We start from the raw sequence: 24859 nt of genomic DNA, 5'->3' as shown, positions 1-24859 counted from the left end.
TTAAAAAATCAGTCATGCTCAAACAAAAATGAAGGTATTTTGATTACTAGTATAAGTTCTTCTGCAACCTCAGGAGGAAGAATCTAAAAGTTAAAGGTGAAATATCTCTTGTTCCTTTGCTATATTTTTTTTGTAAATATTTAAAGATCATCTTGCATTAAAGAGGACATATTATCCCCCTTCTCCACCTTTTAGAAGGGGGATAATATGTGGGGGGATAATAGATAATAGATAATATTGTGGTCTAAATGAAACATCTCTGCTGTGCTTTGGTCAAAACATAACATGAATCAAGCACCAGAGGAGGTTTGTGACCCTGTAAAAACCAGCTCTCTCAGAACGCTCCGTTTTGGTGTGTTTGTCTCTTTAAATGCAATGAGCCCCCCCTGAGTTTTCCCCGTAGACATCTCTCCTTCACCAGCGAGAATAAAAAATGGCGGAGATGAACAAAAGTTTTGCTCTAGGCTGGGGGTTGAGTCCATGGGTGGAGATACCAGGGGAGGGGGAGGGTATTTTCTTTTTACCAGAATCCCACTGTGACATCACAAGGAGAGCAAATTTGAAACAGGGGACTTTTCTCTGTGTTTTAAGACTTTTGCAGAGCACAAACAAATGACTGGATGGGTTTATTTCACATTTTGTGGGTCAGTAGACACTCAGGTTACCCAAATATATGTTCAAAAACACTGTAGAAGTGGATTTTTTACAATATGTCCCCTTTAAAACATTTGTGTGCCGTGGGCAGTTTAGTAGAATTATCTATAGGACATCACATGATTGTTCTTTGGTTATTATGCAGTAAATGCAGAATATATAAATGACACTAAATTCCACATGAGTGTTGTTCCTTTCTGACTCGGTGCTATCTTCACTGTCTTTTCGGGAAGCCTTTCTAAAGACAGACCACCACTTTGTTTGATTGAGGCAGTGCTTTATTTTATCAGCAGCAGATCATCAGTTAAAGGAGACATCTTTATCTTTGTTCTTGGGGGGAAAATAACTTAGAAACAAAGAATGCTGCGTCGATGATCTTTACTGTCTGACCTACTCTCCTTTATCTCTTTCTTTTTTTTTTTGTTGGTGCCAGATCTTGATGTCTCCGAGGTTGCTGCAAAGTCACCAGGGTTTCACAACATCCCTTAATTGATTAGGGAGGCCTGTAGGACTTCCTTTTCTTGGCAGAGGAGATTTAATTGAAGACTGAGACTTGATTAGGTGAAGTGCTGATTAAATGAGAGGACCAAAAACCATGTCGCCTGTCTCTGTTTTTACTTCCCCAACATCCGATCATAATCGAGCGCTCTGATGATAAAAGCAATTACATTACTTCAACAAGCAGCGGACAACAATTTAACCGATTGAGAAAAAGAATAATTAGGCCTAATTGTGTTTTTCCATGACTGCATCAGGGCTGAAACGGTGCCTTCAGGGTCCATTCGTATAGCCAAAACCACACACACACACACACACACACACACACACACACACACACACACACACACACACACACACAGTATTGCAGAATGACACAAGTACCTGTCAGAACGAAACGCTTCACTGCAGTGTGTTTCCAGTATTTATCACACATTGCTGCGTCTTCCCTGTTCAGATAAAAACCGAAAAGGTTTTTGACCTATCAGCTCTGTTGTCGAAAAAAGTCTGAACAAAAATTCACCTGAAAATTCCCCCCCAAAAAGTCTAAATGCTTCAATGTTTGTTTTTTCTAAATTGAGCTTGAAGTCATCATAGCGTCAAAAACTGAAACACACCAGGCTCAGCAGACTGCAAATGTTTAGCAGTCTTTTACTGACATCTGGTGGTGATTTTGTACACTGCTCAAAAAAATAAAATAAATAAATAAAATAAACACTTATTCATCACAGTGTAACACCAAGTCAGCTTAGCTTCAGGAAAATCAGTCTGTCAGTTTAGGAGGCACAAATGTTTGTGAATCAGTGTCTCCAGCCTTGGTGGAAATGAAAGTTGGCAACAGCTTCACTGGAGAGGCAGAAACAAGACGACGCCCCAACAGGGAATGATTTTTCATGTCGCAGCCACAGTCAGTTTCTCTCTTCTTATCCTTCCTGATTGGTGCTTCTCTAGTTCTGTGTCCTTGTCATTCTGGTCACATGAGGTGCTACCGCTCATGTAAAGTTTATCTCTTCCATGATGTCACATCCATATTGGGAGGTCACAAGATGGTTTGCTGCGTCTCCGAGCACAATCTGAGGAGCATGCCAGGACCTGCACAAAAGTCAGGATGCCAGATGAAAGGAGGCATTTGACCCCAACATTTACTTGTAAGCAAACTTTTTTTCAGTAAGCTCCATGATCAGAGCCTGGCACAGGAGGCAAATGTTAGCCAGAAGGCTAGCGCTTTCTCCACTGATCAATATGATAATGCATGGATATTGTGAAATTACGGCCGTGGAGGGCCCATTCACTTGGCCTTTCAGGGTCTGCATTGAAGCTAGCTTAACTTTATGGCAAGTAGAGCTGACATGGGTTCAATATATTTGCTCGGAGCTGTAACAGACTGTGATATTGATATGGTGGTAGTGCCTCTCTGTATTTTCCAGGTATCCTTTGATGAATATGTGGTGTGATTCCATGGTTGGTTTTTATGTCGCCCTTGTGTAAGCTTCCCCTGTTGGAGAGGTTAGCTGGGGCAGATTTATGAAACACACAGAGGTTCTGTCAGTCTGTGTCCTGAAAAGTAAAGAAATGTTGGTCAATCAATACACCTACAAAATTTAAAGGTCACATATTCTGCTCTTCTTAAACCAGTTTAAACAAGTCTCAGCTCCCGAAAACATGTGTGTAAAGTTTCTTGTTCTAAATCCACTCTGATCCTGGATTTGATCATACCTATAAACCCCTCTATTTCAGCCCTGCTCAGAACAGACTGTTTCTGTGTCTGTACCTTTAAATGTAAATGAGCTGTGTCTGACCACGCCCCCTCTCTGGAAGGGCTTGGGTGTCTCTGGCTTTCTCCCTCCGTGCCCTATTGTTTACGGTGAGAAGGCAGACTCAGAACAAACACCTAGCTGTGGGAGTGTCACCCATCTGGGGGAGGGGTTACTGCCCTTTGTGATGTCATGAAGCGAAAATGCCTGTTTGAGCACACATTTTCTGAAAAGTGGAGCAGGCAAAAGACGGAGAGGATGGCCTTTTCTCATCATTGGGAAGTTTGTTGCTGGACTAGGGACACATATTAGAGTTAGAGAAACATGGTGAAGTGTATTCTGCATATGTGACGTTCAAACAAGGCTAGATGAACAATACTTTTCAGAGTGCTTTTACTGATTTATGGAACTTTTGGTTTGATTTTGTGATTTCATGCGAGTCTAATGGGTAATCAAAGGTAATTTTCTGTCACTATGTGATAGACAATACGGTTTCTGAATCTTGAACCTTAAAGGTCCCATATTCTGCTTTTTCTGGTTTTATATGCTCTTTAATGTATTTTCCAAGTGTCCTGTGCATGTTTAGACACATCTATGTGCAAAAATTCAAAGTCCGCAGAAACGCGGCTTCTCCTACGTCTTCCTGTTAGCTGTAGCATTATCAACATGTAACGCTCGGTTCTAGCCCCCCTCGATAAAAATTTGCTGTCATTGTCAGTGTGAGATCACTGATCTAAGCCCATTGGCTCGTTGTGGTAAGCCCTGCAGCTCATGTTGAAATTTCTGAAAAGCGTGCTGAGCAACTGACCAATAACGACAGAGCGGATCGGCAGACCAATCAGAGCAGACTTGGCCCACGTGGGGTCTAACAGTGTGGGCTCAACAGAGTGTAGCTGACGGACTCAGAGTGGAGAGGGAGCAAGGAGGAGCAGTACATGAAAACAGACACTTTTTTCTAACTTTAGCTATTGTGAACGTACAAAAGTAGGTACATAGATTAAAAATACAAACCCCAGAAAGGGCATAATATGGGCTCTTTTAACATAAAAGGTCAAATCTGTATTTTTTTTTATTCCCTATTAAACACTGACACTTTAAAAACAACAAAAGCAATGCTTTCAAATATTTCCCTTGTTTATTATCAGCAATTAGTCAAATACATATAAACAACCAGTAGGAAAAGGACAGAGTTCATCAGCGACTTTGTTTTTCACTTTGTTATCAACATCGCTTTGAGCACACTCACATTCACACCTCCACTTCTTTTTGATTCTTTTTTGATGCTTTTTGCACAACGTGTTGTGCGGTAAAAAAAGGAAACACGTTATGGTACATGAACGATAAATAAATAATAAAAAAACAAAAATATTTAGCACTTTATTTACAACTCATATTCAGAGAAATATAAAATAAAACATTCCGTTAACTTACGAGCAACAAACTCCACAGAATATTAGACTGCCGTTCTCTGGGAATGATATGACGCGTCGTACTGATGAAGACTACTCCGTTCACTGCGGGGGAGGGGACTGTTAGCTTATACACCAGGCAGCACTGTAGGGTTCACAAACAGCTCCCATACAATGATTCCCCTGATCCACCTGATCAGTTATCAGTAGGAAAATAACTCTACTCTGTCCTGGGATGCTCCCAGTCACTCCGAGCGAGACACATGGCTGAAAGCTCTTTAAGACAGAGAGACCTCGAACCCCATTCAAAGTTCAGAGGTCAGCTCTCTCCGGATACATGGGCTCAAAGTTCACTTAGATTAATGTCATTGAACACTGTCGTCATGGGTGATGAAATCCTGAAACACAGGCACAAAACCTGCAGGCTTTTTTTAATCTTCAGATTCTTAGCTGTGAAACGGGAAGATCATCGTTTGGATACTTGATTAATAACTTTTTAATTCCTTACTGCAGAGTCGATGGATAGAAAGAAAAAGACCCTGAAAATGACTCGCTTAACATTTCTTACTAAAGGGATAAAGATCAGGGGTTGTTCATAAAGCTTCCTAAGTTCAAAGAGTTTCTCCTTCTGAGAGAAATTTCTTATAATTGCCCCTTAAATTAATGACTAGATCCTGGTCAAGATGAGAGTTATTCACAAAGTATCTCAGCCCTTAAGAGAGCTCCTGAGGTGAAAACAGTGGCTTCAGAGTTTCATTAGGCCCTGTGTCTACCTAGCGTTTTTTTTCCGGGCAGTAAAGCGCCGGCTGTGCGCTCAGGAGTGTTTGCATGAAGAGGATGTGCGCTGAGAAGAAAAGCGTTGCACGTTGGCCCCGTCTCGATGGCCTCTGTTTGACTGACACGGCTCCGTTACTTTTTTTACTGCATATTTTACATTTGAGATCATTTCTTTCCTGACAAGACACGGATCAAAGAGGATATGGCTACAAGACACGTCCTGTAGATGGCAAATCTACGGGGAATATCCAGCTTTTTCTTTAGGCGTTTGCTTTCTGCTGTGAACGCTCTCTAATCGTAGAAAACAATTGAAAAAAGATGCCGGCGCTCAGAAAAACACGCTAGGTTGACGCAGAGAAAATCTATCTGAGAGAAAGTAGAAATGTTTATGAACACTGAATTCTTGAGACCAAGAATGATTTTGAGTACTACAACACTAATAGAGGCTGTCGATCAAGCTGCCATATTTGACTGGTTGGGAGTAAGAACGGGTCTAGACATCATATCATCCTCTCTGGACCACAGAGACGTGCAGGAAACTAAAACTGTCCTGAGGCTGATCAAGAGTGAAGCTGGACGCAGCCAGCAGCAGGATATAAAGGTGGAGCCAATGCAGGACATGTAGCTTTAAATCTTTTTTTTCCTGCTGGTTTGAGGTATCAATACGTTTGTTTGAATCATGATGAGATATTCATTAAATCAAGAGATGTAAAAGTCTTTTCTAAGAATAATTAAAGCCAAGAATTGAACTTCCACCTTCCCGTATCACAGCTGAAGAGTTTCATGATGGATGGGTTTTGTGTGATAGTAATACATGTGAATAATTTACAAAAGAAAACGATCGTGATCTTAAGCCACAGTCAAAGAAAAACAAACAGAGTATAGAAGAAATCAGTTCAGGCAGAGTTTCGGGACTTGTAGCTGTACATACTAGAAAGGTAAAGTTAAGAAGACACAAAAAGTCCTATTTACATCGCGTCCCATCGTTTCACACTGACGAGGTAATAAGAGGAAAAATATGAAACATTGGTGAGTTCCTTTGCAAAAAAAATCTACTTTTTTTTTTACATTTCTAGCACAAGACTGTACACCATCTTGTATTCAGAGAGGCAGTTTCCTATGGCAAAGCTAGACATAAGTACATATCATGCTGCACTAATATAGTGCAAAATTATGCCTGAAAAAAGAAAACGGAGGAGGGAGAGGCAGGCAGCAGTGAGGGTGGCTCCAAGCTTCATCACGCTCTTCTTCTCTGGTACGCAGGATGAAGCCAGACCCACGACATCACTGAAGGAATTTAACTGTTCTTCATGGGACAAAATATGACACACTTCCTACAGAGATGATCCCATTCAGTAATGATGAACACAACCAAAAACGTCGATGAAGATTTGTGCTTGTCGAGCAAAATCTGTTTCAGGTGACCCTCTCCACGACCCATGGTTTGGATGTTAGCGGCAGTATAAGATGGCAGAGAAGCGAAGGCAGACTTCCAGAAGAAGATAAAGAATTCATGAAGGCTCTCGTGAAATAAAAGTATCAAAATATATATTAAAAAAAAAAAAAAACGAGGACGGGGACATCAAGGCTGCTAATGGACATGGATTCAGTGTGTTGATCTTTGAGGTTTCTCTTCCTGGTAGAATCCTCTTCGTTAGCTCGTCAACCTGGAGGTTTGAACGATGCCCAGCGGCAGCCCTGACATCAGGGTTGGTTTCCACGGAAACCCAGTGTGTCCCTGCAGGGGGGACGAATGTCTGTAGGGCAGCGTGGTAAGCAGGAAGACGTCTACATGTCTGCGTCTCCGTCGTAGGCCAGAGTCAGCGGCTTCAGTCTGTTGTTCATTTGCCGGCGCTGCGGCCTCTTTGGCTTTTTGCTGCAAACAGAAACAAATGAAAAATGTTTAAGAATTACGGCTAAAAGGTTTAATCACTGCTTTAATCTGAACTTTCCCAAAGAAATGACTATCTTTTCATTAAATCTAAATCCAGTTTAGATTTAATGGAGGTATTGTCGTTTAATTTGACCTCCAGGCAGCCATTGAATTTATTACTTTCATTCAGATTTGATCAAGTTTTTTATTAAATTAAAGGAGCAATACGTAACTCTGACCCCTAGTGTTTAAAATGGGTACTGCAGTCCAAATTTGAACATTGTAGAGAGCTGTCTCCCCCCGCCCCCTCCTCTCTAGAGTTGATGCTCGCGCAGGTTGCCATGTGGTGGACACTGAAGCTTCAGTGTTTAGCCAGCTCTGCATCGCTCTGTAAACCTTTCTGCGTTCTAACCTCTCTCCATTTTTCAAAAGCATCTCCAATATTGATCCTAGTTTGAGCACGTTTCTGCTCGTGGAGCTTATTAGAAACATGCAGAGGCTTTTTAGGTCGGGTACAATCACTTCTATCTGAACCACTTCTCTTGCTCGCTTCCATCGCTGCAACACCTGTTGACCTGATAACTGCTCTCATATCTGGCAAACCAAGGGGTGTCCAAAACGGCTGTGTGGGGGTGCCTTAAAACCGCCTACCTTCTCTGGTCCAGACCAGAGAATCCAGACCATCAGAAGCAGAATCTAAAGTTAGAAGGAGAACATACTGGCTGCTGCATTGTTGTCAGAGAAGCCAACACTTCAACATAGCATGTTTCCTTAATGTCTGATCACATAGTAAGCTCACTTTATCATTTCATTTAATAGGTATCTAACTGATCGGACTTCTAACAAAACATATGTTGTTGTCCCTGAAGATTTCATTCAGTGAAATTAAAAAAAAAAAAAAAAAAAAAAGTTGTGGCAGTTTTTTACAGCCTCACATGTTTCTACAATATGTTTGATATATGGTCTCATTCACCTAAACTCTTGGAAAAAGAAATGAATGACAGTGAGTGAGTACAACATGAAGTGTGTATGGATGTACACAAGATGGCGGCAGAGGGACAAAATAATATGACATTGCCATGTAAGCATATCCCGAGGTTGTGAAGCCTTGAAGTTTCCTGATCTGTGAAGTGAAAATGACTCAGGATGGCACCCTCTCATTTAGGATTTAGCACTTTTTTTATATATATTTTAAGCCTGTGCTGCATGTGTGTTGGAGTGTGTTCATTAAAAAAACGGACAATGGTATTGATGAAAACTCTGCGACCGGTGTGTTCTCTTTGCATGTCATGACGCTTCTGCTCAGAAGTAAGTTCATCGTCGCTCTATTGTTGATATGTAGAAATAAGGAACTACAGGCAAAAACTGTCACAGTAGTGTCAGACTTTGTTTCTTTTGCCTCCCCCCACCAGTCAGACCCACAGTCTCCCCCCTGTGAGGTGCATGTGTAAACCAGCAACTCAGGAGGATTTCAGGGGCAGCCTGCCTGAAATGTTCTCGATATTTTCAGTACTGCAGAGCCAGTTTCACATCTGCACTCCAGAAAATTTCTAGAGGATTTCAGTAGGACTGCTCCTGAAATCTTCCTGATCTTCTTGTTCACACATGTACCTCAAAGCGGGAGACTAGCCCTGTCCGACATGTGACGTAAAAAGAACAACTCGGAAGTTGCAGACTAAGAAATAAAGTCTCCTAATAGACGCTATAATGAGAATATTTGCCTTAAGATAAATGCTTTGTGTAGTTCGACAGAATCCCAATGTCAACAAAAGAGTTGAGAAGAACACACTGGAAAACAGAAAACATGATACAGCAATGTACTGTAATGACGTGCACAGAGATCATACCTGTCGTGTGCAGCCGGTCTATGATCGTGCACCGATCGCAGAGAATAAACTCTCGAGGTGAATTCTCCTGATTATAACCTGCTGCATTCTCACATCAGCCCACTTGGACTTTCTGTGGTAAAACTACAAGGAGGCTGGCAGGAGAAACTGCAGAAGTCAGACTGAGCTGCAGGTGTGAAGGCATTTTATGTGTATAGACAAGAGAGTTTGAAACGTGCTCTTTCCATAAATAGTCTTATTTGTACTCTTGGCTGCAGTTTATAAAATCTGCAGCATTACTGAAACTTTAAGTTCTTAAATTTCACTATTAGATCTAAAATCTCCTGCATGAACGCTGAAGCCACAAAAAGAGAACGGCTGTGAATAAAGTGCAGTCTGCAGGTTGTAGCATACTGCAGCATTGTGATGCATCAGGACGGCTCACCTCCAGGCACTGATCCAGTGATATGAGTGCACAGGCACTGGGTGTGTTTGGGCACAGTGAATGTGAGGCACACAGAGTTACAGGAGGGGAGCTGAGGCCCTGACTATGTGATGAGAGTTTCAAAGTGAGGAGGAGGAGGTGGCAGTGACTGCAGCTCCTGCTGGGGCTGTCGTTGTGATGGTGGAGGCTGCTGGAGCAGAGTCACGTATTGCTGCTGCTGTTGTTGTTGTTGTTGTTGTTGTTGATGAGGTTGGTGGTGGTGGAGGTGGCTGTGCTGTAACTTGTCTTGCTCTAGCTGTTGGCAGGCGGGGCAGATGTAAGGCACAGTGTAGCTGTTTGGGTCCATCCAGTAAACCCCGTCTTGGGGGGGACTGGAGCTCGACTTGCAGCAAAGGTAACAACCACAATAACTGAGGGGGGAGTGTGAGGGTGGAGGGGGGGGAGACAAAAACGAGAAATGAACCGACAAACAATGAGGGAACGCAAAGTGCAATGAAAAATGAGAGAATAAAAACAAGCAGTGATGTAATGGAGGTCACACTGAGGTCAAAACACTTCAAATACGAGAGCTTCAAACCTCAGTCTGAGTTTTAATTTTGGATCTAAGGGTCTAAAAAGTACAAAAAGTTGCATCCGTAGATTTCTTCAGCTGGCAGCAGTGAGGCGGGCTGAAGCTTAAACCCTCACAGGCAAATGTGCACAATCAGAGAGCATCCATTAATAGTGTGGGTTTTTTTTAAGCCACTGTCAGGCCGATGTGGTTATTTTTGAAATAAGGAGTAGCCATTTCATTGCTCTCTTCAAACCCACAAAATGTATTCACAACATGCTACATCTGCCTGGATAGGTTAGTTTGTTTTATGTTGTGACCTTGTTGTGTCCTATGGTCACTTTAGATTCAACATTATATCACACACAACTCAAATGATGATGCAGACATCACGGCTACGTAAGGTTTTGCAACCTTAAAGTAATTTAGAAACCAAGAATGTGACAAATAAATCGGGCCGAAGTTTGAAAAATCATGGAAAGAACTTTCGAAGTGATGAAATCACCTGAAAACGTCTCTAGTACAGTACAGCTGTGACCTCAAAAATGAATTAGTGCGGTATAAACAAGCCAACCGTGGAGTCACCTCACACCTCATGTTCAGACGGACACAAAGGTATCTGCACTGGTTCCTAAACCTAATGTTACTTTGGAACGTTTTCGTCAGTGAAATGAAAAAGGACAAGCAGCTGATTTAGACAATGCAGTTTGTGGGGCGCTGGTGGCGCAGTAGTTACAGCATGCGCCCCATGTATGGAGGCTGTAGTCCTCCAAGTGGGCGGCCCAGGTTCAAATCCGACCTGTGGCTCCTTTCCCGCATGTCATTCCCCACTATCTCTCCCTGATTTCCAACTCTATCCACTGTCCTATCTCTCAAAATGCCCCAAAAAAAATCTTAAAAAAAAAAAAAAAAAAGACGATGCAGTTTGTCAAATGTGCGACAAAAAGATTAATGTAAAACCAGAAATGCATCTAATTCAACCTCGCAGGAAGTATCTGGCCCGCAAGATTATCTAGTCGTGACTTTTATTTATTTATTTATTTTATTATTTTCTTAACAACAAGCGAAGGCCATGATACTGTTTTAGTGCTCATCAGAAAAGCTGAAATGATTCTTGTAGCTCTGTTTCGTTCAGGTCGGTCTTTGCTCCATTACATCACTGAAATAAAACGCTGACAGATGACATGAATGGTAACGCATGGTGATTAAAAAAAAAAAAAAAAGGACACATGCAATGGGCACGCAGAGATGATGCGTTAATCGGCGCTGGTACGTTACCATGCTAAGTACGTCATGGAGATTATAAAGACGAGCAGAACAAACGCTCCTGCTGCCACGCCGTACACCCAGGTCTTCAGCTTCCCGTCTGCACAGACACAAACAAACAGAAACACACACTCACTGTTAATGCACTGCAGTCACTTGTATTTCCTTCAGTGAGCTCCAGGGGGCAGCAGAGTTATTCAGATACCACTGTCAACTCAAGGGAGGTTTGTGGGGACACGGTTTTACATTTGTATCACACAAAAGTAATTAAGACCAAATTAAAAGAATATATTATAAACAACACAAGAACAGATTGAAAGATGTTTTTAAATAACTGCATAATAGGAGTTTTCCTAAATTGCTGTTTCTGTGTCCTCGACACTCTTTTCATTTGCATCCCATTATGTCTTTCTTTCTTTGGTTCCCTCAGCCTCATCATAAGTCCATCATTTCATTCTTCTTTTTCATATGACCTTCTATTTATAAACCCCTCCTTCCCCTCCTCTTTTAAAGCTTAGTAAGCACCTATTTTGTGCTCTACGCAGTCGCACACGCCTCCTCTTCTAGTTTGAAGGCATTGTAATTAAGACTAACAGCGACGTCCTTTACTGTATTGTCTTTTGCTTCTCCTTTGTTGCATCATTGCTTTTCTTCTTTTTCTGTATTTTAAACAGTCTTGTGTAGTCAAAAGGAGAAACATCACAGTGGAGCTTTTAGAGGTGTTCAACACACTGTGTGGAGGTGTGTTACCTGGGCCGAAGGGCTGCAGGAACCAGGTGCGTCCCGCCCGGCCCGGGGAGCTGGCTTCAGTCTGGGAGGGGTTGTAGGCTCGGATGGTCTTGACGTCGGCCTTGTTGTCCCCTGCGGTGGGAATCTCCAGCACAGGGATGACCGTACACTGGTCCAGGAGGCCGTCAGACGTCATGACTTCAGTGTAGCCCTCCTCACAGCCGCACACCCCCGCCTGACACAGGAAGGAGGGAGGTTTAGCAAAGTGACACAACTGAATCAGCCTCTAACTTAAACTACAGACACTGAAGCTCTGTGAGGTTTTACTTTGGCACAGACTGGAGAGCTGAATGGTCGTACCTGCAAATTAACACATTCATAGTGGCATGCAGATGTTTAACAGCTATACTGTTAACCATTTACACTAGCTTAATTCATCATGTAAGCAGTCAAACATGTGCTAATTAGCACTTAATACAGAGTTAAACTGAGGCCAGGGACTCTTTAAAATATCCAGTATGTCCCTCTGGGGCAGTGTCCCACCTCCTGAATCCCGCATAGCATTTTGTGTCTGATGTGTCTCTCATTGGATCATCTCATCTCCTTTTGGATAAGCTATCAAAACCTCCACCTAAAAAGTCCACTCTGATCCTGTATTTGATCATGCCTATAAACCCCTCTATTCCTGCTCAGAACAGGCTGTTTCTGTGTCTGTACCTTTTAAATGTAAATGAGCTGTGTCTGCCCCCTCTCTGGAAGGGCTTGGGTGGCTCTGGTTTTCTCGCTCCATGTCATATTGTTTACGGTGAGAAGGCAGACTCAGAGGGCAGAACAAACACCTAGCTGTGGGAGTGTCACCCACCTGGGGGAGGGGTTACTGCCCTTTGTGATGTCATGAAGGGAAAATCTCCAAACGGCCTGTTTGAGCACACATTTTCTGAAAAGTGGAGCAGGCTACAGACAGAGAGGATGGATTTTTCTCATCATTGGGGGGTTTGTAAACAGACTAGAGACACGTATTAATTTGAGAGAAACACGGTGAAGAGGATTTTACATAATACGAGACCTTTAATGCCAGAGAGGATTTTGTTGTTTTGTTGTAATAATCACTGATTTACTCTTAGATTTTTTTTTTCCTTGAGAAGTCCAATCTGCTGGCATGGATTTACCTAGACTTCCTCTAGATTGGCAAGTTAAATTTTCAACCACATCATAAACTTAAATAATATATTTTTGCTGAAAAAGCTCACATGGGTCAAGTTGCTCAGTGGTCATCAGTTATGAAAGTTCACCCCAGGGACAAAAAACAGATCTGTGCCAAACATGATATGAATCCCTCCAAATGTTGTTGATACATCAGCCTCAACCAAGAAGGACTACACTACTGACCGACATAGATAACCCTACACCGAGACTGACGGACTGAGCCTCAATGCATAGACTACAGAAGAAGTCTGACCGCTCTGAAATGTATAGAAATGAAGAAAATACATCTGAATATGCTCAGTTAAAGAGACCGGATGAATTGAATCCTCAGAGTGAAAGAGGAGATTACACAGTAACTTATTGACCTTTCTTCAAAATGAGCTCTGGATTCTGTAACTCTCTGCGGATTAACATCTGTTCATCTGTCTCCGACTCCTTTAGAGCCAGTTGACTCTAGTTTAACTGCGAGCCTCGTGTAAACCAGCTGTGTTTTTTTCACACTCGTTTCATCCACTTCCGTTTTCAGGCAAAGTTCCTGCACAGATCTTCAAACTCAGGAGCGGCTTCATGTTTGGTGATTTTTTTTAAATGCAGCTTTTTAGAAATATTTGTCCCTTTCTACTTCAATGAGATAAGAGTTATTGAGTAAACCATTCTGCTGGTCCCATCATTAGGAAAGTGAAGCTGTGTTTCCGTGCAGCTGGTTCTAAATAAAGTCCTGGAGCCCAGTGCACCAGCTGGGGAACAATAATTGTCTTCTATATCGTCCATCTACTGATAATCGTGGGAGTTATGAGGTAAGGTTGTGTTGCCATCCCATGCTTTAATATTACAACACTCTTGGGGAGTAGCCAAAAGAAGAGCTCGTGGAAAAAGCAACAATATAAATAAATGATGACACGTCTTTTTGGTTGTCATCTCCCCTAGAATCCAGTTGTCAAATAGGATTACAGAGACCAAACACAAGAACATTTGTGGATTGGAAAACCTTGAATACATCTCTCTGACTGGAATCAAAAATCTTTTTTTAAGGTCTAATCTGTCTCATCCCCAAAAATGAAACTGTTAAAGTCATGTACTCTGCTTCATGAACAGAGAATCATTTAGAAATTGGACTTAGAGAACATGTTCATCTTCTAGGAATGATTGTTATTTGGGCCCCTGCTGGCTAACAGAGAACAACACTGTGTAGATGCTGTTTGTATAAATGTTTCAATGAAATACATTCAGCAGCTTTAATCAAATCGAAAGGCATCTTTGAAATTTACGATTCAAAATTTCATTTGAAAAAGCTCAGAAACAATTCCGCATTTTGATGTTTTGTCAGACAATCTGTGTTTGATTGTGTGTGTGTGTGTGTAACAGAAGCAGCCCCTCCTCCACACCGCTCCTCTCTCTCATCCCTGACTCTATTCATCACCCTGCAGGGGGTCCCCAGCTCCCCGACAATCTCTGGAGGATAATCGTCCTCAGAAATCCCCGCACGTCCAACAGCAGCTCGAGCGCCAGAATGAGGAAATGATCATCTACATCTTTTTCAGAGGCGAACAAAGGGGAAAAGATGAGCCGTGCAACACCCTGTTATCATTTCACATTCACATATCTGGATTCCATCTCTTAGGGGAGCGTCTGTAATGTTCATAAATACACTGTTAACTTACTCATCCAAACACATCTCTGAATCATACAACCACGAGCTAAAACAAACACTTTCATCTTCTCTGCTGTGATCTCTGATGCCTTGTGGTGTTTAGTTACACTTTGAAGACCTCATCTTTAAGCCACAGCTGGGTGTTGTTTGAGGTTTTTACTATAAAGATGATGTTTGAAGCAACGGACACATTAGATTACAGACTCACAGTCTTAAGCCTCTGCCAGCTCGAGTCAATTTACAGTTCACATCCATCCTTTTCCCAATGGTTACCAAGCCGACTGTGGTCAAATGGAGGGTTTAAATGTTTATCTGAAAGACTCCATTACCCAGAAACAAAACAACGACACAAGAAGCATGCATTATATATGAAAGGTTTCATCACAATCATTTACAGCAGAGACACAGTACCTGAGAACATCTCTCTCTCTCTCTCTGTCTCTCTGTTTCTCTCCGCAGAGCATGAGGCTGTCCGTCAACCCTTCTCCCAATAAAAGAACAAACAGTGACCCAAGAGTGAGAGCGAGGGGAGATTGTTCCTTAATCGATAGTGGATGGATTGGTACTCTAAGGCAGGTGAACATTGTACAATTTTCTAGATGTCGTGTTGGGATGTCAACTCCTTAGTCTACCAGTGAATCGTTTAGGACACTCAACCAAAGCAAACAAATTGAGGGCTCACACCGTACAGTCAGATCGTCAAGAACGACCTGAGTGCTCACACTGTACGTGATAAATCAGGATGAAGCTTTCACAAGTGTCATGAAAGTTTTCTTTAAACAACTCCCAAAGACGGCAAGAAGAAAGTTGAAGTGTTTTTTGAAAGCAAGTGGAAAAAGATGGTCACTACAAAGATAACGCATCACTTCCCTCCGGTAAACAACACTTCCGACATTTTGCTTGGGCACAATCAGGAAGAAAGGTTGCCTGACGTTTGGGAATAAACCTGCGGCTCTGCTCTCACTGTGACAGAGAGTACGCAGTCAGACGTCGTTGGTTGAATGTTAGAAATTCAACCAACCGGTCGGGAGCAGCTGCTCTGACTGTGGTTGGCCCGTTGTGCCCACCTGTGCACAGTGTGTCAAAACACCAAAGACTGTCTAAAAAATGGGCATGGTCTCAGTGACGTCACCTGAGGGTTACTGAAGGGGAGTTTTAAAGCGCAACGCTCAACTGTGACCATTTTGGAAATGATGTCTCAACCTAACTGTTGGTCAAAGAGGCGGACAAAGTTCTATACCATTCAATACCTGTAAAATTCAATAGATACTGATACCTGTTTGGATACCACGGCTACAAAAATGGAAGCCCTAGGCACCCAGTATTGGATAATTGCCTGTTTTTAATTACCAAAAATTGTAAACACCTGTACATTGTCTAAATTGCACAAATACTTTGGCAATGAAACATGACCTGTTTAAGTGCCAATGTTCATTTTGGTACTGAAACATTCCCAATTTAGTTGTGCAATTTGTTTTCCAATTTTTGCTTGACTCATTCTACTTTTAGGCACCTTTCTTATGATAAAGATAATGTGTGGTATCTAAAAGTATTGGAGGACCTTAATTTAAAGCTTTTATGGGGTCATTTGTGTGATGGAGCTGTCGTTATAGCAACATCACGGGGTTCAAAAGTCTTGGTGAAGCCCCCGGGTGTACTGTCGAGGCCTCTCACAAGCCTCTACGAGAAGTGCAGATTCTTCTATCTTGTGTTTTCCAATCGCCTCCAATTTCAAGCACAAATCCTGTTTTTCTTTGTGCCTCTGCTTTGCTGCTTTGTGTTCCCAGAGAACATCAGCAGCTGTTGTTTAACCTGCAGTGCTTTGGTCCAGGTGTGTTCACAGAAGATAATTGTCAAAAGATTAACAACAGGTGCCAACACCAGCAGAGTCAGATTATACAGTATACTGTATCTCTGCTGTTTTTTTTTCTCTCTTCTCCTCCCTTTATCTTTCACGTCTAACTATCCAGATGCACTGCTTTCATCCTGACAGGAGGTCCGAGGCTCAATCTGGCTTTCAGCAAACCTTCCATATGGGAGGGCTACAGACACAGATCTCGGGTTCTGGACTTCTGATTCATTTCCAACATGTTTTAGTTGGACATGTGCATGGTCTCATAACTGGTCATGTCCAAGACTCTGTGGCAGAGGTGACAAAAGAGCCCTCAAAGTTGGCAAAAAGACATTGACAGATGCCAACAAAGACAGCGGTATGGTATGGTAGTCATTGTAATTCGATGTATTGTCAATCGGGGAGCTTTGAAAGGAGAACAGTTGCTAAGATTCTCGTCATTAGCACGACTTAAACCTAGAACATAACAGTAAGACACGAGCGCAACATTTGAGCTCCAGCCCTGCACGTGTCGTCACCGTAACATGGTCCGCAGTGGGAATATGGTTAGAACCTTACCTCAGTGCACAGGGAGCGCGGCTTGGTGCAGGGCGGGTCACAGGATCGGTCAGACATCGGCTTGGCTGTTGCAGGGCATCCACCTGCAGAACAAACATAGACAAGTCAGTGATTTGTTGGAGCTTGTGTTTCTGTCACTGTTAGATATATATATAAAAAAAAGAAACACTCTCAAAGCGTTGATTGTGGTTCATCAATAACAGAATACGCCGCTAACAAAAATAGATATCTAGAGCGGGAACAATCGAGGCCCCTTTTTTAAAATCTGCTTTTTGTACACTTCTTGTTCCTTGAGCTGGAGGCAGTAAGTGTTACAAGCAGCTGCACTCGTCTCTATTCCTGTGTCTCTGAAAAACATCACTCACTGAGATTCAGCTCATTATATTGATACTCACCATGTATAGTAATGCCTGAATTTGACAAAAACTCAGTTTGAAAAGCATTCAAAAATCCACTTAAATCCTCTGAGATGTAAGACATTTTTTAATGTATCCTTCAGCAGACACGTTTCATGAAGGCTGAGAGTATTCAGGGATGCAGAAATCATTGAATAACCATGAAATGTTGTTTACTGTCCTCATTATGTGTTGATGTACTGCTTTGAAACTGAGACCCCAATTCTCTTACCCACACGGTGGCTTTATCGTAAACCTAAATACAGCTTATGAAACAAGTCGGCCAGAGTCTCGCTGCCCACCTCAGCTGGTCACTTGTCTTTCATTGAGGAGACTTTTCAATCACACCAGCACTCCACAAAGATATACTGTTATTAACACTGTGTTCCTTAGATTAAAGATTATGACCTAATGAGGGAGAAAAGTGCTGCCAGCCTAGTCATATATATCAACACGTTTTGTGCAGGAGAGTAGCTGCTTGCAATACTCAATGAATGAGGGTAAATCACATCAGGGCGCGTGCAGTGGGTGATGGTGGCGGCTACACTGACGGCCATAATGTTGCATGTCTCAGCAGTCTATACTGGTGTATTGGTCGCACATTTTATGGTACATGTCACAGAAGCCAATGGTAAATGGTCTTGAGCTTGAATAGCGCTTTTCTAGTCTTCTGACCCCGCAGGTCACACCTACAGATTCACACAGTGATGGTAGAGGCTGCAGTGTAAAGAGCCTAAAAGAATAAACGTCCTATTCATACACATTTACACGCCAACGCAGCGGGAGCAACTTGAAGTTAAGCGTCTTGCCCAATGAGACATCGGACATGTAGCTGCAGGAGCTACTACTGAGCCACAGCCGCCCCAATCAGCTCTTAGATTTGCTGACCACCGTTAACGATCGATCCAACCTCCACTCAAAAAAACAAACATTTTTAAAAGTAGTTCTCTCATCATGATTTTCTTATTTCAGCAAACGTCAGTCCTGTTTATTTCAAATAAATCACAAGATATCAGTTTATTTGTTTACGCTCATACAGCTGAAGTTAGCTTGAGTGAAGCCCATGTGTAACCAACATCTACTGTTGAACGTAGACTCATAAAACACAGATGAACAGGCGCTACTCAGGGGGATGTAAAGGACCAAGAACTGACTGTGTTTTATACTGCAGACGTAAACGCAGCACTGACATAGGACGTCTTGGATGGAAGTAATTTAACGCTAACCACTGGCTTCCAGAATGATTCAGAACCCATTGGCAACCATTCTGATTGCCAATGGGTTCTGAGATTGCACTTAATCCACATGGGTGCCAGTTTGGACTACCATGAAGGGCTCTTCATCAACCCATCTCAGCACACCCTGAAGACAAAATTGATTAGGCCCTTATATCCCATTTGGGGCCCCAGTGGTTGTGCTGGTTTGGCATTTTGGAGAGATACAGTATGCTGCTGCTAAGGCTGCCAAGGCTGCTACTATCCCTACGCCATAACAAGCTATCTTTGCTAAAAGTAAAGTGACAAAAAGCAAAAGCAAGAATGTTTAATTTTCCTACCCTGTCATAAATCAATACAGTGATTAATATAACCTGGAATATGCAGCGGAAGGGTATAATTACATTAGAGAGGAATCTACGATCTTTAAATCTCAATCTCATGACTGAATTTATTATTTTTTCTGAAGCAGGGTTTTCACTTTCTATGAAGTTTCTCTTGAATCGGGTTCATCTGGGGTTTACGTGAGGGGAAGACTATGTCGGGTGAGTTGTGTGGATCCCCACTGTGGATGAAATAAGCTGGATCCCTTCAGCAGACAGTACAAGTGACATTGATCCAACCAGCTGACAACCAGAGGAACCACACTTCTGCAGAAACATGGTAATCCATCAGAGTTTCTGGAATAATTATCAGGGTGGCACTCTTGGGAGGGAGACAGTTCAGTCTGAATATTTATGAGCAGGAGAGCAACTGCATGCAAAGGGAACATTTTTAAAAAAGGAGTAAGATGCAATGTGCCAATCAGAGACGCCCCACATAGACGCACCATCTGGAGCAGTGGGTGAGCTGATTTTATCGTTCACTTAAACCGCGTGTTGTCTGCTCAGCTAAACCAGACCCATGACATGACTGCAGGCCATAAAAAGGCGATTCCTCGGACGAGAGGAACTCGTTCTTACAGATATGATTCTCCACCTTAGAAATTATACTTTGTAAAAGTGGGGAACAATGTTATCAGGACTGAGTTTAACCCTGACAAGTGATGGGCAATGGGATTAAACACTCACTGTGGCACTTGTGTGGATTAAAGACTCATCTGCTTACAGTTTCCAAGAATTCCCTGTCGACTAATGCTTGGAAAGCTATCTGAGATACTCTGGAGGCAGACAGTTTTAAGTAACCTCATTCATGCTATCACTGTGCCCCGAGCAGCTCGACGCCTCATATGTCAGGGCTCCATGACAGCAGCTCAACTCATTTAGGTCATATTCCTACTATCCGACATTACAGGCGGGTTCAGACGACCTGTTAAAGGATTCCCAGTGTTAAGGGACTGATCTCACATGGACATGGATCTCATTTCCGTGAATGCAAAAGCTGTCTGGTTCTACTAAACCAACTCAACACAAGTCATCTGTTTAATTTCATGAATGATACGTATTATCCATACTTAGCTGACCTGATTGACAGGCAAGCGTGATGTAACGGTTTGTCAGGAGGTCTTAAAACCTTGCCCCAGCTGCAGCTCTCAGTCTGTCTTTATGTTGACTGAAAGTTAGGATGAGACAGAGTTTGGTTGGGACGGCCAGCTAGCATGAACTTAAGAATTGAGTGATCAAGGTGGACCAGCGGCTCCCGTGTAAAGTCGGCTATGTACTGTCTGTTTCTGGTTTCAAAGACAGCATTATACCTCCACAAAAAAGTCGAATCTCTGCAGGGATCCGTGCAAGCTGCTCAGAGCTGTATGTTTGTTCTGCACTCTAGGCCCTCAATCTCAGCCTCAAGGTGATACAATAAGAACAAAGTCCACAGTGCTGTGCTCAGGGTGGATTCATGTTGGATCTCTATAAATAATATAACAAAGAGTACGCTGTTGACCTGCTTTTTTCTTTAAAGGAAGAATGTGCAACATTTTGCACATGAACACAGCAGAAATCAAGTCTATCCTGTGTAAATGTCTCTCTGAGTCACGACTGTCTGCAATGAGTGAAACGCTCGAGTCTCGCTGTCAGAGCTGTGTTTACATCATGTTTACATGGATGGGACGGCCGGCTCCCCCCCTTGTGTATAAAAGCTGGTTAAGTGAGGGCCTAGGGAAAAGAAGAAGAACAACATACTGTACTCACTGCTTATTTGGACTAAGTAAGTGTGTTTAGATCATGATCATTCCGTGTAAATGTACATGCCATGGGAAACTACGAGCTAACTAAAGAGCGCTACCCTTAGCCTGCTAACACAACAATGCAGCTCGAGACAAGGATGACTTCGTCCGCCTCTTGCGCTTAGTGCTTAATGAATGTGTGTTCAAATATTATTACTCCTTTTTGCAAACACAAGGGGATGGAGGTTGGAGGTTGGAGGTGTAGGAGAGCAGAGTATCCAGTGTGAAGGAGGTGTCGCCAAACAACAATGTCAAGGGTGACATCTACTTGATCAAAAAGTCGTACATACTTTCTTAAAGTGTCTGGAGATAAAATTTGTGATAAATTGGCCTTTTGTGAATTAAGATTGATTGATTAAATGACTGATTAGTTATGTCTACCCTCAAACATATTTAAAAAGGTTCCTGTTTTTAAAATGATGGAACTTGAGATTCTTTTAGATCTGAAAACAAATATAGGTTGAGCTACTTTTAAATAGTGCAAAACTAGTCCTTTGCACATATGCACTCTAAAAGTGTCTGGAACATTTTAGCTGTCAGTTTAGTGTTGACACATGGATCTCACAGCAGGAGACTTTCCCGGGCAGACAAGAGACGTGGTCGTCCTAGGAGGCAGGCCAAAAAGAGGAACACAGAAATGGCCAGCCGAGCAGCAGATTTGGATCCTATTGCTGACAGTTTTTGCCTATATATCAACGCTACGTGAAGTTGAACATGTCAGCAAAAGAACAGAGATCACATCAGCTCAGCCTGACTTCCCGCTGAAATTTTACAAGGAGGCTGGAAGGAAACATTTTTGAGTAAGAAATTGTCTGTTTGAGGTCACACATGACCCTTACCTGGACGTTTTTGTGTGAAATCACTATAAGACTGCTCAACATCACAGAGCAGTCTACTTTGTGTAGTGGTCACATTTCAGATCATTCATACCTGTGATATTGAGTCCATCTGATCGCTGACACCAGACCAGTCGAGAGGAGCCCCTCCATGGTCCAGTCCTCCACTTGTACTCAAAACACTGACCGTCTGCAAGAAGAGCGAGGTCACAGCTTTAGTAACTGTAATGTGGCTTGAATTGTAAATAAAATAATTCTTTATGTTGAAGAGTTTTTACTCTGTCAAACTGACCTGTGCACGGCCGAGCCTCCAGCTCCTGTTCTGGACACTGCAGCAGGTTCTCCGGGTCCTGGGCCAAGACCGCTCGGGATCGGACTTGGACTGAACCAAAACCCAGGTCGTCTCCGCTCACGCAGCTCAGCTGACAGGGACTCCAAGCGTTCCACTCTGTGAGGTAGCACTCTCCTGCAGAACAAACAGGAAGTTCAGCTATAAAGGACAAAAGTAATCACTGTGCAGCATTTGAAGAAACTAACAGTTCAAATGCATTCAATCAAATCAGGACTGTCAGCATTAACTTGTGAATCGCTATCAGTTACGGTCTGCTCCTCAGTGTCTCCCTGTAGTCTCAGTGATCTAAAAGAAGGACACTGCTGCATCTTTGAATGTCTCATTTCACTTCAACAAACTCTCAGACAGCTCAGCTGACGAGTCCAAAGTAATATCCACCTTATGACATCACACATTGACCTAATGACATCACACATTGACCTTTGTCATCGTTCCTTTGAGCTGTTTGACGCCAGTTTGGGATCCCTAACCGCTTCCTGTTTCTGTCCTTAACTTCATGTCCTAACCTTCCATCTACCGGAAGGGCCTTACTGTATTTCAAAATAAAAGCACGGTTGAAATCAAACAGCAAATCAAGAGCTCCCAGCGACAGCGCAAACATTCAAAATAAAAGCAGGGATGAATTAAAACAGCAGGTAAAATACTCAGAACTGATCGAACCCCCACTTTCCGGTTACGAGACGAGGGCCTCTACCACTGAGCCACAGCCGCCCACACTAGTGTCTTTTGACTTTCCATCGTTGATATATTTGCAGCTCATTGGCTGTTAATGTAGATGTTCGGGTTTTTTGCAGCAGTTTCAGTCATTGCATTTTTTTTCTTTTATTCTGCAAATATTTATAGAACTGCATCGTTTCTCAAGTTGCTGCACGTTTTCTTTGCCGCTGTTGAAACTATGGGGACAAATATATGGATTAGCAATAGATGGAGAGACGGTATCTCCTCGCTGAGTACCCAGAAAACTTGGAAACAGAAAGGAACATGTTGATATTGAATTTTTAAAACACAACTTTTTCTAAGCTATCATAGAAGGATTTGACATGTTTGATTCTGATGTAATTATATACAATTATCTGTCATTCTGTCTCACTGTTAGTGGGGTTGTTGTGCTCCCAGACACAGGTCAATAACACACTGTGTCCCATTTATTATATATACATAAAAAACACAAGCTTTCACAAACTTTCCCACCAAAATCCCCATCCTTTTTTCCTCAAAATGTTCTGCCCAGAAGCAAAGAGAGGACTCTGTGAAATAGGTCACCCTGCTCTGTTTGAGGCCGGCGATGTGAGCACATTTCTGAATCGTTAATTAATAGAAGATGTGGTAATTAAGCATGATGTGTATAATCACATCCTTCTGTAAAATATGCATTCACAGAAGCCAGTTTTAAAAGAAGTCTGAATGGACACCTGAGTCCTCTTTAACCTTGTGCTCCTCTTGAAGCCTATTAAAGTTAATTATGGGCTGATTGCACCCACACGCAATCCAAACCTGGAGTAGTCGGTTTAAGTACACACATTAACACACATGTTTCTATAAATCAGCAGCTGCTGTTATTACAGACAGAAGTGTTTCCTTTTTCAGCAGCTTGGTAGCAACTGAAAGCTTTTCCACTGAGCTACAAAAACATCCATTATGAGCTCTGTAAAAGCTCTTTGCAGCCTCCCACATGTGCACATCAGCGCTGCATTGTGTGGCCCTTTGTGAAGCTCTTCAAAGTCCTACAATCAAACGTACTCAACAACAAGTGCCTCACCTGTCAGCTCTTTGTTGTTGTTATTGTAGAAAACCTGTGCAGTATTTGTTGAGGTAGTAAGAGACTGACTGAACACTGTCATGTAATGTTGTCTTATTAGTTTGAACCTCCGGAGGAAAAAACAGCTCGCTGAACCAGACAGCAAGGCTGCCCCCGCCCCTCCCTCCTCCACTCATCTGGGTGAGTCCTGCTTCCCCGCTGACTTTGACTGAAGCTGTTTTCAAACATGCACTCTGAACATCTCAAGACATTTTCAGGCAGACGGCCTGGAAATCTTCCTGACTTAGTTGCTCACATTTGCACCTCTGTCCTTGTCAGACGGGGTAAGATATCTCATAAAATGAAACAACATGTAAGGGATTCGATACCTGCTTGATACCATGGTAACAAAAATACAAACCATCAGCTCACAAAAATTGGCTAATTTCTTGTTTTTAATTACCCAAAAATCATGGAAACCTCTGCACACTGTCTAAATGGCACAAATACATTGGCAACGTTTCTATATCAAAACGATGCTTATGGATTTGTACAACTAAGACAATGCTCTTTCCCTCTCTTACAGCTCACAGAACATTTGGTGTCAAAGAGTATCGGAGATTTTAACAACCCTATTCTGAGGTGTAGACAAAAAATGTCAAAATCTTGTGCAAGCGAACAGAGTATATTTATTTTCAGCTCTTTCTCCACAATGAGAGGGTCAACCCAAACAACCTTGATAAAACAAATCATATAACTGTTCATGTTGCATGTTTAATAGCCAGGTAACGCTTCGAGACCAGTCTCGACCTCTGTTGGAGCTCACACGGTCTTCTTACCTGGACAGGGGACGGTACAGGACTCCTGCAGGATGATCTGTGGATCTCCATCCACTGAAGGCACCAGATCCCCGCACAGCTCGTCGTCCACCAGGCTGCTGTCCTGCTGACCTGAACCGTCCGACACAAAGCAGGACACGTTCCTGAAGCGCAGGCCATCTCCACACCTCGCCCCCTGGTGGGACAAATAACATATTCATGTTTATGCACGTGGTAAAATTAATGTGAATTCCCTTTTGTTAAATGAGTAATATGCAACATTTTAAATGTTAA

The 24859-nt window shown here is 42.5% G+C and overlaps 1 protein-coding gene across 1 annotated transcript in view; it reads right to left on the bottom strand.

Annotated features, from left to right (window-relative positions):
* Window positions 1–4022: 4022 nt before the first annotated feature.
* The window catches only part of thsd7aa (thrombospondin, type I, domain containing 7Aa), a 143730-nt gene continuing 122893 nt past the window's right edge, over window positions 4023–24859 (bottom strand). Inside the window, exons 22-28 of the mRNA XM_020638651.2 lie at window positions 24587–24761; window positions 21950–22123; window positions 21752–21847; window positions 17049–17131; window positions 11803–12016; window positions 11065–11152; window positions 4023–6968 (exon numbers count right to left, since the gene is read on the bottom strand). Coding sequence (XP_020494307.2) covers window positions 6881–6968; window positions 11065–11152; window positions 11803–12016; window positions 17049–17131; window positions 21752–21847; window positions 21950–22123; window positions 24587–24761 — 918 coding nt within the window. The 3' untranslated portion in view covers window positions 4023–6880. The remainder of the gene's footprint in view (window positions 6969–11064; window positions 11153–11802; window positions 12017–17048; window positions 17132–21751; window positions 21848–21949; window positions 22124–24586; window positions 24762–24859) is intronic.

Source organism: Labrus bergylta, chromosome 19 (genome assembly GCF_963930695.1).
Source record: "Labrus bergylta chromosome 19, fLabBer1.1, whole genome shotgun sequence".
Lineage (NCBI taxonomy): Eukaryota > Metazoa > Chordata > Actinopteri > Labriformes > Labridae > Labrus > Labrus bergylta.
Note: the sequence above shows the minus strand (reverse complement) of the source record. Positions and strands in the feature narration are given on the sequence as shown.